Here is a 19,475-nt window from a genome sequence, read left to right on the forward strand (position 1 = left end):
CACGGTTAGCATAGTATTCTACAGAAGTTAAATAAGAACCGCACTCTAATCAACAGAATCTTTACAACCATTTAAAGAACGTTTCGACAATGTTTTCATCTTCAGAAAGTGAAACTTTAAATGCTTGTTCTCCGAAATTGAAATTTCTTTCGATGTAGGCTTTGGGTTCTGAATCATTGCTAATGAATCCGTTTTTTTTCGACAATGGCTTCTGGTGTCGTTAGAGGGTTGCTCAGAGCTCCTGGATTGGTCATTGTGCCATTTTTGACGGAGAAGCTTCAGTTTGCTTCAGTTCTAGAGGTTCGAAGATGAATATAGTTTGCGAAAAATTTGTACCGAATAATTTCCCCCTAGCTAAGCCCACGTCTCCTTGAGTGAACCCTAACTTCATCTTCCTCTCTGTGAACGTCTTGGATAACTGTTGCAGCTCCTCCAAATCCGTAGTCCCTTCCTAATATAGTTTAAAAATAAAAGTTCTTGTAAAAAGGATTTATGGGTGTTTCAGCCTTGATTTCCAACATTTGATGCTTACCAAGTCTCTTATTGCCATTTCAAATGATTTTATCTACCTTTTTTTCACTATCAATTGTTTTTATGGATTTTGTTTTTGGTTGCTGGGATAAATTGCACTTGCTAATGAAAACACTCCAGAGTCCAGTAAATTGCTCAATAAGAAATTCAGGAATTTTTTTCAGTTTCGGATGAGAAGGATTTTGGTAATGCCAATTTACTGGTGGCTGGATCTTCATTGAAGGAAATCCCCGTTCTCAGATACTTTTGGTTATGCTCGACATATCTATTATAGTCCTACCTTCTTCATTCTTTGGAAATTTATTAATATTAAGAAACGGTTCTACCTTCTGTAAACTTCCATTTTCTGAACAGGTAGTTTGAGATATATTCTCAAGTTTTCTTTTTTTCTGTTCTGTTTTATCTACATCATGTTTTCTTTTGAGCAATTTTTTTCTGAACTTCACTAAGCGGTTATCAGCTTTACGAATGTTCATATCTTTGATATAATCTTTTGGGAGTTTCAAACCAACCACACCCAATGGATATACATATATACCCTTACTTAATTTCCTGAATCTGAAAAGTATGGAGAGATTAGTGAAAAAAGATATTAATCTGTCACTTATCAATAAATTGAAGGATCTCTCAACTTACTGTTTTGAAAGTAAATTCATTGCTTCTCTAGCAGGTACTTTGCTATTTTCAAAATATTTATATTTAATGAGCAAGTCAGCAATCATTTTAAGGCTGAATTTCATTTGAGGAAGATCTACGTTAACCCTACCAGCTCTTGGATCTGAAGGCTAACTTTCTGAAGTAACAATTTCATCCTCAGAAACTTGCCCTAACTCAACTTTTTGCATTCAATGAATAGTACCGGAAATTCTTGCTACAAATGAATGAAAAATGTTAGAAATTGTTATTGATTATTTATAAGAATTTATGTTTTTCGAAGCGTTATATCGTTATCGTATTAAAAGTCAAAAACTTACTTGTTGATCTATGTTGTCTTTCTTTCTTCTTGAGTGGGATGAACTGACTACTTCTTCAGTGACGACGCTAGGAGGGGAACATGGGGGACCCGGGCCGCCCCTGAAATTCTGCTGCCGCCCCCCTAAAATTTGACATACTGAGGCTTTAGAGACTAGCAGAACTATAGTTTCTCTTAACTTTGGCCCCCCCAAAAAAAAATCCGGCCCCCTCTTGGACACCCCTCTTTCTGAAAGCTAGCGTCGCCACAGCACTTCTTCCTTATTCTTCCCTTATATATTTACAAATTACATTTGGAATAAAATACCCATAAAGAATTACTAAGCGTAAAACTATGCATAAAGTATCAAATCGATATAAATTATATTGAAACATCAATACTCAGGTTCACCTTACTCAAATTCACCCAATTATGAGAGGATAATAATCAATAATATGAAAATCAGACGAATCATATTCGGTTATGACCATACTCATGTGGAAAAGTCTAGTTAAGTAGTCTTGGTTCAAGACTAATCAACAAGTGAACATGTAATTTTGATTAATTAGAGAATTCATATTCATTCATTTATATAGTTATATATTTATATACTCATTTATTTGTTTGTCTGTCCCAGGATTTATTAGTGGGTCGATGGCTTTTTCCGAATCCTAATTGTTGAGTGCCTTTAGTGTTCGAGAACTCATTTCCTTTTTGTATATTTTTACTTTAACACAGGCTAATACTATGGTAGTCGATGCCTTCATTCAAAGTAAAAAAAAATTAGAGATGAATAATGATATTTACAAAATTCATTGAAAGTCAGATATATCCTTCAATTCATAACAACCAGATCAAGTCGAGACATTCATGGAACATGTTCTATTAATGGAGTCTGTTCTTCTTATAAAAAGGATTAATGGGTGTTCTAGCCTCACATTCTAAAAATGGCTTATCAGGTTTCTTGCTACCACCAAATACTATAGTGAGTGAGCTCAAAATCAATAAATGGTATTCATCAAATATTTGTGATTGGTCAAGACTAGTACCTACTTATCTTAACCTTCTTTGTTCTTTCAAGTGTTGAACATTGATCACTTTTTTTGAGTTCCTTCGGATGCTTGAATTTGATCAGACTGTTGTCAATCAATTGTTGAAGGTTCATAGAAGGTTTTTCAGAATTTTTTTTTCAATTTTTCCATATAGGATTTCGATGAGATTGTTACTTCATAATTCATATTCTCCTTCCTTGAGAGGCTCATCCCAATGATATGTGGTCTATACTAAGGTTCTGCGCCGTTCTTGGTTCTAAAATCCTTACTTTTTTCTTCTTCTTCAAAGTGCCAGTACTATCCAACAGAAAAAGAAGAAAATTAGTTGGAAATGAAGCAAAAAATAAATAGATGATATTATATTCTTTATATCATGATGATATCATGATGATATAATGAAATCCCTGCGAATTTGACAGTACCAATAGTTTATTATTTGCTTTTTCATCGCAAACTATCTCAATACTTATTATTGAGAACATGCGGCGGAGGATTCGAACCTATTCGAGTCGAGACATAAAAGGTTCTATAGGTATTTCAGATTTTTCAAATATCAGTATGCAATCAGATTTTTTCAGGAATTAATACTGAAAACAACGTAGGGAGTAGAGTTCTGACTTTTCAGGGGCGAAAGAGCGAAAGACGAGTAAGGATAACGCCACAACCATTGGATCGTATTTGAGAGTATGAAGATTAATGCGGTATAACAAATAATTTTATACCAAAGTTAATTCGAATAGAGAATAAAGATCTGGACGGCGGACAGATGTTTTTGTTTTCAATATTTTGATTCTACACATTTCAAAACGTAAACTCTAAAAATTTTAATGTTTTTCTTTGATTGATCCCAAAGCTTTATCAATTGAAATAATAAAACCACTATTAAATTCGCCATCACTGCAAGAGGTACCTGACTTCCAAGAAAAACTGTAATTCCTTCACATCAGAATGCCCACCAAGGAGTGACATCTACAATGTAGCATATTTCATATCTTGTAACCATATTACTACTCCTTTAAATTTTGAAAGGAATAAATATTAAGTTAACACAAAATTACTTTAAGATATCATTCAAATTGGTTATTGATAAATGCCGTTTGTAATTGGAAAATTTTCGAATTTGTTTTCCGCTGATAACAACTTTTATTGGGGAAAGTGAACTTAAAGAAATAATAATTTGAATGCTGAAATTGATACTCACTGTTGCTCTTAATTTATCTGGTTTCGACTAAGTAACAGGTGAAAATTTTTCATCCAACTCTCTCAATATTTTGTCATTGGTAACCTTTTTCTCTTCCATATTAAGGAATTCTCGGTCATTTTATGAGGTGGGATCTCAAAAATAACCCAATATTGTGAAAATTCCATATCTCCGCATATGAAGTACCTACTTATTTAGAGTTCACGGTTAGCATAGTATTCTACAGAAGTTAAATAAGAACCACTCTCTAATCCGCAGAATCTTGACAACCGTTTAAAGAACGTTTCGACAATGTTTTCATCTGCAGGAAGTGAAACTTTAAAAGCTTGTTCTCCAAAATTGTAATTTCTTTCGATGTAGGCTTTAGGTTCTGAATGAACGCTTTCTCTAAAGCTAATTTCTAATGAATCTGTTTTTTTGACATCTTCCAATGGATTCTGGTTTCGTCAGAGGGTTGCTCAGAGCTCCTGGATTGGTCATTGTGCCATTTTTGGTGGAGAAGCTTCAGTTTGCTCATGTTCTTTAAGCCAAGTTCTAGAGGTTCGAAGATGAATATTGTTTGCGAAAAATTTGTACCGAATAATTTCCCCCTAGCTAAGCCCACGTCTCCTTGAGTGAACCCTAACTTCATCTTCCTCTTTGTGAACGTCTTGGATAACTGTTGCAGCTCCTCCAAATCCGTAGTCCCTTCCTAATATAGTTTAAAAATAAAAGTTCTTGTAAAAAGGATTTATGGGTGTCTCAGCCTTGATTTCCAACATCTGATGCTTACCAAGTCTCTTATTGCCATTTCAAATGATTTTATCTACCTTTTTTCACTATCAATTGTTTTTATGGATTTTGTTTTTGGTTGCTGGGATAAATTGCACTTGCTAATGGAAACACTCCAGAGTCCAGTAAATTGCTCAATAAGAAATTCAGGAAATTTTTTCAGTTTCGGATGAAAAGGATTTCGGTAATGCCAATTTACTGGTGGCTGGATCTTCATTGAAGGAAATCCCCATTCTCAGATACTTTTGGGTATGCTCGACATATCTATTATAGGCTTATCTTCTTCATTCTTTGGAAATTTATTAATATTAAGAAACGGTTCTACCTTCTGTAAACTTCCATTTTCTGAACAGGTAGTTTGAGATATATTCTCAAGTTTTCTTTTTTCTGTTCTTTTTCACCTACATCATGTTTTCCTATGAGCAATTTCTTTTCGAACTTCACCAAGCAGTTAACAGCTTTACGAATGTTCATATCTTTGATATCATCCTTTGGGAGTCTCAAATCAACCACATCCATTGGATATATACCCTTATTTAATTTTCTGGAAATTGAAGGATCTACTAACTAACTGTTTTGAAAGTGAATTCATTGCTTTTCTGGCAGGTACTTTGCTATTTTCAAAATATTTATATTTAATGAGCAAGTCAGCAAACATTTTAAGGCTGAATTTTATTTGAGGAAGCTCTACCAGCTCTTAGATCTAAAGGCTCACATTCTGAAGTAACAATTTCATCCTTAGAAACTTGCTCTTCCTCTAATTCAACTTTTTGCATTACATGAATAGTACCAGGAAATCCTTGCTACAATTGAATGAAAAATGTTAGAAATTGTTATTAATTATTTATAAGAATTTATCTTTTTCCAAGCATTATATCGTAATCGTAAATAAAAGTCAAAAATTGATACTTACTGGTTGATCTATGTTGTCTTTCTTTCTTCTGTTTGCGTAGTTCTCTATGGTTCCTAAATGATTCAATAAATAGCTAGTCTTCTTTGTTCTTTCAAGTGTTGAACATTGATCACTTTTTTCGAGTTCCTTAGGATGCTTGAATTTGATCAGACTGTTGTCAATCAATTGTTGAAGGTTCATAGTGGATTTTTCAGAATTTTTTTTCAATTTTTCCACATAGGATTTTGATGGGATTGTTACTTCACATTCCCCTTCCTTAAGAGGCTCATCTCAAAGATATGTGGTCTATACTGTGGTATACAGAGGTTCTACGCCGTCCTTGGTTCTAAAATCCTTACTTTTTACTTCTTCATCAAAGTGCCAGAACTATCAAACAGAAAAACAAGAAAATTAGTTGGAATTAGAGCAAAAATAAATAAATGATATTATATTCTTTATATCATGATGATATGATTATGATACCCTGAAATCCCTGCGAACTTGACAGTACCTTTAGTTTATTTGGTCAAACTACTATACTATTATTTACGCAAACTATCTCAATACTTATTATTGAGAACATGCGGCGGAGGATTCGAACCTATTCGAGTCGAGACATAAAAGGTTCTATAGGTATTTCAGATTTTTCAAATATCAGTATGCGATCAGATTTTTTCAGGAATTAATACTGAAAACAACGTAGGGAGTAGAGTTCTGACTTTTCAGGGGCGAAAGAGCGAAAGACAAGTAAGGATAACGCAACAACCATTGGATCGTATTTGAGAGTATAAAGATTAATGCGGTATAACAAATAATTTTATACAAAAGTAAATTCGAATAGAAGAAAAAGCTCTGTACGGCGGACGAATGTTTTTGTTTTCAATATTTTGATTCTACACATTTCAAAACGTAAACTCTAGAAATTTTGATGTTTTTCTTCGATTGATCTCAAAGCTTTATCAATTGAAATAATAAAACCACTATTGAATTCGCCGTACCTGCATTAGGTACTTGACTTCCAAGAAAAAACTGTAATTCCTTCACATCAGAATGCCCACTAAGGATAGACATCTACAATGGAGCATATTTCAAATCTTGTAATCATATTAATGTTCCTTTAAATCTTGAAAGGAATAAATATTAAGTTAATACAAAATTGCTTTAAGATTTCATTTGAATTGGTTATTGATATACATATGCCGTTTGTAGTCGGAAAATTTTCGAATTTGTTTCGATTTGTTTTCCGCTGATAACAAACTTTTATTGGGGATACTAAAATGAACATAAAGAAATAATAATTCGAATGCTGAAATTGATATTCACTTTTGCTCTTCATTTTCTGGTTTCGACTAAGTAACAGGTGACAATTTTTCATCCAACTCTCTCAATATTTTGTCATTGGCGCTAAGTCAGAAGTTCATTGTTTTGTCCATTTTACTCTGAAATTTCAAATGTAATGATAGGATTCTCTTAACAGAAACAGAAGTTTCATCAAATTTGCATAAAAAAACCAGAAGGTCGCAAAGCGATAGTTTCTCTACGATGAGTGGATCTTGAGATATAGCCGCTTACCCCGCTTATTTGTCCACCCTGTGTATATGATTGTAACTGAGAAATTTATTCAGGGAATAAGAATATTCACTTTCTTCTTTCAAATGGAAGACCCTGTATATTCTGTATGAATAGGATTGCCTAATAAATATTTTCACACTTTTATTTTTATTTAAGTTTATAATTTATAGAGTTTTTCCCAACTTTTATCGATTAAATAATAATATTATTTTGAGAATTTCAATTTATTGGGTTTTATCAAAAATATCGAAGCCCAGACCACCAATTTGAAGGGGATTTTATACTAGCGTGTCATCTATAAAATAATATTTGTTTTTTCACGTAAATTATTCATCATTTCTATGTTTATTTTGAGATCGATTAAACACGTGTTTGAAAAATCAATTTTCAGATATTCTATTAGTCCAAACACCGGAAGGTAAAATGGATGTAGATTATGTATATATATTTTCTATTAGCCTGTGTCAGATATTGGAAACAGAAAAATTTGTATTTTCTTTTATCCTAAAAACGGACAGAACGTTCCGGTAGACCAATATTTTAGCCAAACAGTTCATATGCCAAAAGCATCTTATGGCCCCTTCAGTTTTTGAGGAACACCTCTAATGATTAACATTTCGTTAATGATCCTGTATTGAAGCCAAAAATAGATTACACATATTGTACTAACCTGTTCATATCGTCTTCTTGAAATCCATATCAGTTAATTCTTTCAATGTAGGTTTAACTTCTTGTAATCCATTTTCTCCTGCAGCGTTTTCTCTCCTCAACCGAGCAATTCCTTTATTTTTCTCGATTTCGCTTTTTTTATAGGAATTTTTTTTCGATTCCTAGAAAATATTTCATTCAGATAAACGTTGAAATATTGTTTTGTTGGAATTTTTAAATGAAGACTGAAGAGAAAGATAAGGTATCATCAATTATTTTTTTGAAATATCAAATATCAGAATAATATAAAAAACAGACTCAAAGATTATTATGAAGTTTGAAAATCATCCCTAGAAGATTAACTTACAATGAAATCATCTTTGTAAATTTTCAAGTCTGTGAATAATTCGTTCTGGTCGTACTTCTTTAAGACAAAGACATTCAACTCCGCTAGGATGTCATTCTGATTCCTCAAACATTTGTTGCAGGAATGCATACTCTTTTTTCGACTGCTCGATAACATCTTTCATCACTACAGTAAACTTGTCTTCTTCATTCTGCGGTTGAGATTTATTTATGGTATGGAATGACACTGGATAAACTCTGAAGGACCTCATTCTAATTTTCAGCTCACTCAAACAATTGTTGCAGGATGACGTACTCTTTTTTTTACACACACTGTATATTGGTCGTCTGAATCAAACGAGTAGAGGCGGGAATGCATTATCATCTACAAGCCTTCCGTTTTTGTCTGCTCAAGTAGGGAGGAGGAGAATGGGTGTATGTACAGTCATGGGTGTGCTTTTTGACAATCTCCGCCATTTCGTTCAATTCCTCCTTGATATCTTTATTGACTCCGCACCTAGGGATGGAGCAGATGATGCCTTCTTCAGAATCTCCAGTGGCATCTTCTGCAGTCGAAAGGTTTTTCATTGGTGCGCCTTCAGCTGGTTGAATTCTGAGAATTCGTTTCTACACTATTCACAAGCGTAAGGTCTTTCACTTGTATGCACCCTAAGATGTCTTCTCAGATAAGCAACCTGCATATCTGCCTATCAGAGTGCTAGGTTCTTTCTCTGGTATGTATAACCTCATGTGGGTCTTCAAGTGATGCTACTAGTGAGCTTCTTATTGCACTCGGGACATTCTAACGACTTCTCACCTGCATGTGTATGTTCGTGGTTTTGCAAGATATGTTTGTACCCAAACAGCCTGTGGCAAATGGTGTAGGTAGACTTCTTACCCCTGATGCCTCCTTCGGAATATGCTGTGGAATCTTTTGCAGTCGAAAGGTTTTTCGTGTGCACCCTAAGATGTCTACTCATGTTAGCAACCTGCATATTTTCCTATAGCAGTGCTAGGGTCTTTCTCCGGTATGTATAACATCATGTGGGTCTTCAAGTGATGCTACCAGTGCTCTTCTTATGGCACTCGGGACATTCGAACGACTCCTCACCTGTATGTGGTTCTGCAAGATATGTTTGTACTCAAACGACCTGTGGCAAAGGGTGTAGGTACGCTGCTTGCCCCTGTTGATCTCGAAGGCGACGATATTACCTCTCTCTGCTTCTTTTACTTCTTCTTCTCGACGGCCTTCAGCTCGTTCGTGCTGTTGGTGACAATGTTCTTGTTGATTGGAATCTACTTCACCTTTGAGGTTGGTGACAATTACTGGCTGTTGGGTGGTAAGGGGGGTGAGGTCTGCGGCAGGTTAGGGGTCCCTGTAGGCTGGGATGGAAGAACGCGAGGTTGGCCAGAAGGGTCAGTCTGAAAGCCGCCATGAACTGGGTGGCTATCAGCAGTTGAGAGGGGGTGAACATGGCAGGGTTTGGGAACGGCGATGGGTAGCTGACTGGTGAGAATGATCCGTTTTGGATTGTTTGACCATCGGCTTCCTGTTTGATGTCTCTTGTGTTCAGAATTTCTGGAAAGAGAAGAGAATGTCAGTTTAGATGTTTTCGAATGATTTAAGGAACAATATACCTATAGTGAGGAAGTGATAATAGTAAATGTATTTATATTTATTATGATACAAGTCTGTATAAGTAAACTTTTAAAGCTTAGTAAATCTGCTTCATTACTCCAAAAACAATAATAACAATGAATATCAGTAAAATGATCCCCCAATAGGCTATTTAATTAGAACTTGATATTTTTTGTCCACAAAGGAAGTAAATATTGAAAAAAAAAACGAATAACAATTGAAAATTCAAAAAGTCCGTCAAAATGCAACTTCAGGCAACATGGTGTAAGTGGAAGTATAAAAAATCATAGTATCTAATGATTTTTTATATATATTTTATAAGGCAATATACTTTATTGTCTTATAAGAAAGTATCTGTTTTTATTATTGCTAGTTTCGTTTTCTTTTGTGAAGGTCATGAATCTTAATAGTAATTTTTTCTAAACATTACTATAATTCATTACATTGTTCACAACGATGTTTTAATTTCAACAAGTTTTCAATGATCTTTCTACAGGCAAAACTCTCAAAATGACTAGTACCAATATTTTATCTTGATCTAATGTTTTCAGAATCCCAAGCCAACTCAGTTTACTTTTCTTTTAAAGTTTTTGTGCCTGAATAAACGTTTCTTTGAATCAATATATTTAAACTCATTTCTATTAATTTAGAAATAGTTATTGAAATGAATTCTCTGTATGTTGTTTTTTAATAATTTCATTTAACACATTGATACATTTTTGTATCAGCCAAGGGTTTCTTGTTTTGTCCATTTATATTTTATTGTCAGAAATAACCTCTACCTGTTTCCTGTTTTGATATTATCTAGCAAAAATTATGCATAATTATTTAACAGATCTATTTAACGAACAGGTAATACTGAACACAGTTTACTGTTATCTGATGCATAAATGTGAAAAAGTTCGTTATTCTCGGAAAGTCGGGGGTACCCTGGTTTTACCAAAAAATTTTTTTCATATTTTTATAATCAAATTGTCGTTTGGAAAATTCAGCAATTAGTTTTATGACAACGTACAAAATACAATAGATCCCTAAATATACGCAGTAAAACCTTCGCTGGGACGCTATAATTTACATAGACCCTTACCCTTTACAGCTATACAGGTATATAAATCCATTATAGCTATACAGGTATATTCTTTTTATTTTCCATTATCTTTCTTATTTTCTTAGAATTTATTTCATTGAAAATACCCATCATACTCATCTTTCCGAATGTATTTTCTATCGGTAAAATCTTATATAATTTTTATTAGAATTCTTTATTGCTGAATTGATATGTTAGAATTCATATTTGATTTGCATTTTTCACGTACTGCCGGTATGAGATTAATGTAGTACTAGAACTAGTTCTACGAGAATCTCGGTGATCTGAGGAGCGAAAAATTTTGTAATGGGGTAATAAATTAGTTTGAATAGAGCCTAAAATTATGCCGAAATAAGTTTTTTTATATTCATATTTTATTTTGCATTTTTCAAGTACCTACTGCCGGAATGAGATGAAGTACTCATGAGCTCTCGGTAATCTGAGGAGAAAAAATGTCATAATAGGGTAATAAATTAGTTTGAAGAGAGCCTAAAACTATTATGTTAGTCAAATTATTCTGAGGAGTTTACTTAGGATTTATTAAAAATCAGTAATTAAATTAAATTGAAAATTATTATACTAACAAAACCCGCGATTTTTCCGACAATTCAGGAGCAAAAAATTTTTGAATACGGTAATGGATTAGCCTAAAATGAGACTAAAATTATGGCCTGAAAAAAAAATAAAAATTCGAAAGTGGTTCTGCTAGCTTAACAAGGGATATTCAACTAACAAATATAGGTTAGGTCCGTGTTCATAAACACGTGTACGTAAGTGAGGTTATGCACGTGAAGATAAAGTTAAAACATAGATTAGATATTTTATATTCAAAGTTCAGAAGAAAAATTAAGGTTATGCAAGCGTAATTTCAACTAATTTAGAAAATTAACCGATCGGGGCAACAATAAGTGGAATATAATAAAGAGAAAAGAAACTATTCAAGGTATAAATCTAAATATTACTGCCGAAGCAAAAATTCAAGAGAAATAACTATGAAGAATATTTTGAATTAGTTCCACGCTATCAGAGGACTAATCGCACTGAACAGAGAGAAAAATATGGTTAAAACTATATCAAATATACAGGGTATTCCTTCGAGGGCCGCAAACGCTTTTTTCGGTTTTTTCTCATAGCACGATATAAATTCGACGTAGATATTTCAATTTAAAATTTTCATCATTTGATATCTTTCTGGAACAGAATCTAGAATATCCGCTTCTTTCCTCCAGAACTTTTTTTTTGGTATACCACTGTTTATAAAAATGTAAAAAGAAACTTTGGTCTAGTTCTCAACATATTGACTGACTAAAATCAAAAACACACTCGTTAAATAATGCAAAGAATTAGTTCAAAATTGGCACTGAAAATTTGAAACACAAGTTCGCAATTTCTCAAAATAGCGCTTTCCAAGGGAGTTATCTCAGATCAGATGAAACTAAAATCTTTTTCGAAGGACCATTTTTTACGTTGGGATAAATGCTGTAGTTTAGTGAACTGTATATTTTGCTTCTAGTTTGCACTGATTAGAAAATGTATCGTGGATGATAATTAAAAAGAAATGATAAAATAATGTCTGACCTACCTTGAGTCTGATAGCTAAGGGCTTCGACTTTTGCCGGCGCTGCTGCATGTTACTAATAGGTGGGTTACTACACACTGTGCAGTACCATAGTATAAGGAAATATAATTCCTTATACTATGGTACCACAGAGTACTACTACTAAAGACTGTTGTTACGAAAAGCAACTGTTGAAAGAACATTGTTCTTTTCAAAGAAAAGAAACTCTTCTTCTTGAATAAGCAATACACACGGATCTAGTGATTTAATTAAACATTGAATGGATTCTGCGCAATGATCGGTTGAATCTAACTGCTCTCGGAGCTGCTACCGTTCTTTATTAATTATTTAAGATCCAGTATGTCCCAAGAATGATTAGTGGAATTATCAATTATATCAATACGCTCTACTAGTGATGACGTCACACATCGCCATTTTAGTTCATTTAGTGTTCGAAATCCAAACAAACGAATTGTCATTCAAATTAGTACGTTATCGTTGAAGAAATTGGCTTATTTTGATAAATAAGATTATTTGAAGAACGATTTTACTATTATTGATAGACAGAAGGCACGAGATTAATGCCAGTTTTTTCGAACTTGAAGTTCAACTAATAAACACGGCTTTATATAAAATCTGGGGAATGATACAGGATTCAAACTTACTGGTATTAACCTCGTTCCTTCTGTCTATTAATTAATACTGAAATAGTTCCTCAAATACTATGATTTATGATAATGAACCAATTCCTTCAACGTCACTGAACTAATTTGAATGACAATTTATTTGTTTGGATTCCGAACACTGACAGGAGAACCAAAAATGGCGTTGTGTGACGTCACACTAATAAAGCGTATTGGGAGTGATTTATGAGATACACTGGACAGAAAATGTAAGATTCAAGATATATATTTCAAAAATTATAACTAATTTTTCGTTGGTATTGTTGAGAAATCCATAAAACCAATACAATTTTCAATCACGAGTAATTCATTACAATTCTTGCAATGTCAAATTCAGTTATTGAAACATCGAATTTTAGTTTCTTTCTGTATTCTCCGGAAGTCACAGACTATTCCACATAAAAATACGCTCTATTAATGTGACGTCACAGACCGCCATTTTTGGTTCTCCTGGCAGTGTTCAGAATCCAAACAATTAAATTGTCATTCAAATTAGTACGGTGTCGTTGAAGGAATTGGCTTATTTTCATAAATAAGAGTATTTGAGGTTAATACCAGTAAGTTTGAATCCTGTATCATTCCACAGATTTTGTATAAAGCCGTGTTTATTAGTTGAACTTCAAGTTCGAACTTAATGGCATTAATCTCGTGCCTTCTGTCTATCAATCAATACTAAAATCGTTCCTTAAATAATCTTATTTATCAAAATAAGCCAATTTCTTCAACGATAACGTAGGTACTAATTTGAATGACAATTTGTTTGTTTGGATTCCGAACACTGACAGGAGAACTAAAATGGCGGTGTGTGACGTCATCACTAATAGAGCGTATTGCGGTATTTCCTCATTTGAAGTTCTTCCTCGATAACCCTAGAAGTATTCATTTTAGGTATAGGGTTTCTTCTTCGTCTCTTTTTATAAGGAGAATCGATAGAATTAATAAAAATATAGGTTCTAATTTGAAAATCTTGAATTTTGATGAATTTGAGGGGTCCAAGTCCATGATCTTCTGATGAACACCCTGTACATTTTTCGTCCAAACCGCGAACAGGTTTATGATACTACGTATTTGCAGAATCTAAAAATGATAGAGGTTTTTTCGAAAAAAACTTGTCTGAAGAAATACCATTTCTTCCATAAGAATCCCATGAACTCACGAACCGTTGAGTTTTTACCCAAGGGATGGCATATAGCTGAAATTGTCATCAAAAAAGCTATCTAATACGCAAAAATATTCTAGGTGTGCCCTAGAAGAAGTAGTTGTCTGTTTCCGGTATAACCGGAAATTGTAGAGATCTAAAAATATTTTAGGGAGAAAGATCATTGTTTCAAACCTCACCATGCAAATTTTCAGCACAAAATTGTGATCAGTTTTACATAAACTCCTAATAGACCATCGCGGTGAATCACCCTGTATATTTTTTCGTCGAACCCTTTACTGACTTTCACCCACATATCCATTAGACAAAAAAATATCGAAACCCAGCAAAAAACAATTTTTATACAAACACATATACAGGGTGTTTAAATGTTTAATTTAAAATTGAAGCGAATACCTCAGGTAGGAAATTGTGGGAAATTTGCAGCTATTGGGTAGTTCAAAAATTTTCCAGATATTAATGGTATTTTATTATTGTAGAAATTTTTAAAAGTAATTCATATTATTTCACATACGTGAGAATAAACAGCACATCAGTGGAAGAATTGCAAAATAATATTCAAATGCGAATACACTCATGCTGGATCAGTTCAAATTTACATTTTGGGTAATACCTCGAGAGGTCGAGAGTTCGACCACAGAGATTTATTGAAATTACAGCAAATTTTTTTTGTGTTAATTTTATACTATCATCTGGAATGTTTCGACAGTGCAATTCCAAAATTTTGGCCCTAATAGCCCAGTTGTTTTTTTCAATTATGTTAGAGGACCGAAGGATAAATTTGAATGTCCGTTCCGCAGGAACCGTTTGATATTTTTCGATTCTGTTTTCATATTCGTGTTAGGTATAAAAAAAGTATAATCGGGGGAAATTTCATTAATTTCTGGTGGAATTTTTTTTTCGCTGTTGACATGTAAAAAAAATTTTGTTCGATATTTGAAAAAATTTTCTCACAGAAAATTTTAGAAAAATGAGTTGATTCTAAAAAAAATTTCAAACTTTGCCAGTTTTTTCGCCATTTTGATTTTTTTTTCTTTATCTTTTCCGATTTGAGCACTCAAAAATACTACGATTTGACCAAAAATTGTAACTTCACACTGAATAGAATATTGGTCAGAAATGACGTTGCACACCCTGTATCTAGCTTATCCTTCGGAAACTAGGTATATGTCATAAGGCAAAAATGAATCTCCCGGTTTCATCTACACGACTATATGTGTTTGTCCGGTATAAAATGAAACACCCCGTATGATGCTTTGGTTCTTAATTGCTCTCCTTTGATTGTACCTCTGGTTTTATATTCTACCCACACTGCGACCATATGTCATAAAACACAGAAAAGTGTTAAAACGTTCAAGATAATAGTAAATTAGTAGGTTTTATTCTCATTTGTAACTTGTTTATATCTTAAAACATATTTTTTTGAAAATTTTTATTTATATTCTGGTCGCTTAATGGGTAATAGTCGAAAACTAATATTACTATTGTTATGTGAATGCAAATAGTTTATTTGAAATGTGTTTGTTAATTTTTTATCCTTTATTTTGTTTCTACTTTGAATATGGTATCTCAGATGTTATTTTTCCAAAAAATAGTTTAGAATGTTTCAGTTCATTATATTAGTGATTTATTTTATTCAAATGTTATTTATATGATGAACTTTTTCGCATCAAAAAAATACAAGGCGAGTCAAAAATGTGTACCGAGCTTTCTGGGGGTGATAGTACATTGAAAAATGAGTATAGTTTGATGAATAAACTTATGGCCCCAAATGCATTTTAAGGGAGATATATCCTACTAAAGTTGATTTATTACCGTAATACTGTATACCGAAAACCGTGGACAATTTGAACAGCTAATTTAATTCATTTTTATCATTCTCTTTTGATTCAAAATTATTCATTAAAACTACTTAAAACAATTTTTAACTTTTATTTTTATCCAAACCTTGTTGGGTCAGACTTGTGTTATGTACAGGGTGGGCAAATTTCGATGTTTTAGCACTACAACTTTAAAACCAGAGGAGATAGACAAAATCTGATACCCCTTCTCGGTCTCTTTTTCTGAGAAACAAACAGAAGTAGTATTCAGTTTTGGCCACCTTCTTTTGTCTACGAGTTATAAGCGAGAATTGTAAAAATGGCGATATCAAAAAACATTTATATCTCCGCTAATACTAATGAGAGAGCTCTTAAATTAAAACATCATACAGGCACTTTTTTTACTGTAGAAAGGAACTTGAGGCAGTAAAACTGATATAAGATCAAGTCTCGAAAAAAAAAACAATTTAGAGGAAAAAACATGCAGAATAATGTTCCGTACAAGAGAAAAACAAAAAAAAAATTCAAGGTGTCATACATTCTCGATATCAAAACCATTCTAAAAATGAAAAGTCATTGAAAATTTGGTTCTTTTTTTTTTTCTTCATGGGAAAGTTTCATCGATTGTGCAGAGTAATCTAATTCTAAAAAAAAATTCAAATGTTTTATGAAAAAACAAAAATTGGATTTATTCCTCTTGAACAGAACAACCACCTATTTTCAGAAACTGCAGCAGATGAAAACACTCGAGAATTTCATCAGTATTTCAAATTTATCACCCTTTCTGGTTCACATCTTTGTTTTTCGTTTAAGGACAAAATTAAAAAACACTAATATAGGAAATGATAAATTAGTGAAACTTTACTTTCCTTCGATATTCATGTTGGACTTTCAGACATAGGCGAAAAGTGAAATGTTGTGCACTCTATACGAGGATGAAATACCTGTACAAGAAAATAATAAATCGTAATATGACCGAAGGAACTGTACTTACCCTGCTCGTGTTTCTCGATCTGTTTGTTATTGTGCATGATAACGACGAATCCTGATGGTTTGCAATGTTCATACACAAAACCATTGGCAAAACTCTCTCAGAGCTTGAAAACTAAATAAACCTATATTTATGACGTAGAAAAATAAAACAATTCAGGAAAATATAGAGCGGTAAATGGCGTGGCGTACTTTGTAGTTCTCAAGACGACAATCTGTTTCTTGGCAACACATGTTGGTGCAGTCCACTTCTTTTTATATGACCATGTAAAAAACAATGAATTTTAATTTTAATTGGAATATATCGAAATAGGCTACAAAACATGCGTCAAACAATATCTTTGAAATGTGAATAATTCTTGTTTTTGGTAAGAATCAGATGGAAAAGTGAAATCGAAAAAATTTGGTAGAAAGTTAATTTTAATTGAGGAATTACCTCCTGAGTTTCGTAATTTTATCTTCTTCAAACAGAACACACCGTATCGCTTACATTCTCTAAATGTGAAAAAATGAAAAATTAATATTTGAAAATAAAAATAACCATAAAAAATTTGTTTGGGATGAAATGAGTAATCGAAAGTATTCTGATACATTTTTACATCAAACCAATGCTTTATCATAAAAAAGAATATATGAAAACTATAGATACCGAATTGATGTATGATGTATTAAGGGTAGTAATTTTATTTTGCTTTATCTTGAAAGAATATTATATACATATTACTCACCTTTCCCTATAATGAGCTAGCCAGTGGCGTACCCTGACATAAGCCTTGGAAGGATAAATAGTTATAAAAAAAAATAAAAAATTACAATTATTATTCGTTTCCAATGTCCTTTGACACTTCTTGAGATCGATTTTCATCTGTAGAAGATTTAGCTGTTGTATTCAAACGCGAAAAACTTGAAGATTTGCCTGCTTCAATTTCCCTTCCTCTGAAGAAATTTTCCAACAAGATTTCGAATAGTTTTGAGATCATGCAACACACATATAAATGTAAACACGAAATATAATAGATAATATAATAGAAAAATTTTACATCATCACCTCGAACTAAGCAACTAAATATACTGAAACTACTGTTAACGCAGTAAGTAATGAAATCCAAAGTGCCGACAAAGAGATACTTTGCGACAAAGGGATAATTAGGTATAATAGGATATTATTCATTTACTTTAGGATTCCCAAAATTTGCAGAAATTATTATCATAGGTGCCGATGTGTTTACCTCAGAATCTCATTAATTTTTACGCGATTGCTTATCATCAATGTGGCATTCATAGCTCATAATGTAAATAATGATTGTGCCGACGAGAGTAGGGTCAAATGGAGCCCTTTGATATGACCATTAGTTGATGAATTCCTTGATTAAATTTTTGCACGATTAAATTATTGAGCACTTTTGACTTATAATGGATATTTCTTCTGGGGGGATATATTCGTTCCTTCAAAAAATTTCCAATTGGAATTGTTATTGATGATGGAGCTCAAAAACAATAAACGAAAAATACTTTTACTTTAATAATCAGTATTACCTAATAACTTATATTTTGAAAATAGTAAGATAAGAGTTAGGAAAATCTCATTCTTATCATATTATGTTCAAAATATAAGTTAATAGATTATCAAAAGATAATGTTCCAAGCAACACTTAACTACAAACTCTAAGTGAATTTTGAATAGAATCTTCAATTTAGTCTACTCAATATTGAAAAAAAACTTTTTTTTGTTTATACCCTTTTCTTTTTTCTCCGGTGGATAATCAGTGTTGGTAAATATTTGTTGTTTATTTAGATGAATACCAAGCGAAATCATGGGGTTTTAGAATAGTGTTCAAAATTTTCTCGAATTTTTTCTGAGATTTCGATAAATTTCGAATAAATATGTTTCTGGTATATTAGTTACTAACTAAGTTATTAGTACTTTTCCCTCATTAACAGACGGGATGGCTCTTGGCAGCGATGCCCGGGTCATCTAACTGATCCACATTGCGTGTGAAGGTAAAAAAAAAATATATATATATATATATATATATATATATATATATATATATGACTAACGTCGAGTTCCAAGACATTTTTTACCAGCTAACCGCGAGTTCCAAGACCGATGTATAGTTCCAGGACAGTCTTGGAACTGATATATGCCTAATGTTGACTTCCAGGACCGAAATGATAGTTCCGGGACAGTCTTGGAACTGATATATGTATAATGCTGACTTCCAGTACCCTAATATACTGCATAGTTCCAGGACGTTTATCACGTTGATATCGTCTCTATTGCGTTCTTATAAAATCTATTCATTCGATTTCGACTGTCCCGCATGTCAGAAATATCTTTGCACAAGGAATGAAAATGGTTTTCTCAATGAAATTATATTCTTCTCGGAATCGGAATGACATTCGGTTCTAAATGTGCCATTGGTCCGAACATTTCTCGGTATATGAGTGGAAGTTTCCGCTTTAGATGGGAAATTAACTATTTCTTCGCATTTCAATTCTTCAAGTAGAAGTTCACTATATGTATAAATGACATGAGGAAATATAAGATGTCAATATGTAGTACGCAGTTCAA

General features: G+C 32.8%; 1 protein-coding gene and 1 long non-coding RNA gene across 4 annotated transcripts; both read right to left on the bottom strand.

Annotated features, from left to right (window-relative positions):
- Nucleotides 1-1,169: 1,169 nt before the first annotated feature.
- LOC123674697 lies at nucleotides 1,170-5,168 on the bottom strand. The gene is made up of 3 exons (XR_006746693.1): nucleotides 3,737-5,168; nucleotides 1,506-2,832; nucleotides 1,170-1,402 (listed from the first exon to the last, which is right to left on the bottom strand). It is a non-coding gene; the product is annotated as an uncharacterized LOC123674697 (long non-coding RNA).
- A 441-nt stretch (nucleotides 5,169-5,609) lies between these two features.
- LOC123674696 lies at nucleotides 5,610-17,116 on the bottom strand. 3 transcript variants are annotated; one of them, XR_006746692.1, is made up of 4 exons: nucleotides 16,905-17,116; nucleotides 7,987-9,543; nucleotides 7,642-7,801; nucleotides 5,610-5,786 (listed from the first exon to the last, which is right to left on the bottom strand). XR_006746692.1 is itself a non-coding variant. In XM_045609674.1 (3 exons), exons 1-3 carry the CDS (start codon nucleotides 16,939-16,941, stop codon nucleotides 9,288-9,290), a joined length of 336 nt encoding a protein of 111 aa, XP_045465630.1. In that variant the 5' UTR covers nucleotides 16,942-17,109; the 3' UTR covers nucleotides 7,991-9,287. The 3 variants fall into 3 exon arrangements, 2 of the variants coding, with proteins under 2 accessions (XP_045465630.1, XP_045465631.1); XM_045609674.1 differs by lacking the exons at nucleotides 5,610-5,786; nucleotides 7,642-7,801 and adding an exon at nucleotides 11,087-11,129 and having other exon boundaries at nucleotides 7,991-9,543; nucleotides 16,905-17,109; XM_045609675.1 differs by lacking the exons at nucleotides 5,610-5,786; nucleotides 7,642-7,801 and having other exon boundaries at nucleotides 7,991-9,543.
- Between the last annotated feature and the right edge of the window lie 2,359 nt (nucleotides 17,117-19,475).

The sequence above is a fragment of the Harmonia axyridis genome, chromosome 3 (assembly GCF_914767665.1).
Source record: "Harmonia axyridis chromosome 3, icHarAxyr1.1, whole genome shotgun sequence".
In the NCBI taxonomy this organism is placed as follows: domain Eukaryota; kingdom Metazoa; phylum Arthropoda; class Insecta; order Coleoptera; family Coccinellidae; genus Harmonia; species Harmonia axyridis.

What these genes read in the sequence shown, in the direction of transcription:
- LOC123674696 (XM_045609674.1), bottom strand. Translation starts at nt 16,941, where the DNA reads ATGCACAATAACAAACAGATCGAGAAACACGAGCAGG. An exon ending in GATCGAGAAACACGAGCAGG is followed by an intron (nt 11,130 to 16,904) that starts GTAAGTACAGTT and finishes TTTTCTCCTCAG; the next exon opens with ATTACCGAGAGCTCATGAGT. An exon ending in TCATCTCATTCCGGCAGTAG is followed by an intron (nt 9,544 to 11,086) that starts GTACTTGAAAAA and finishes TTCTCTTTCCAG; the next exon opens with AAATTCTGAACACAAGAGAC.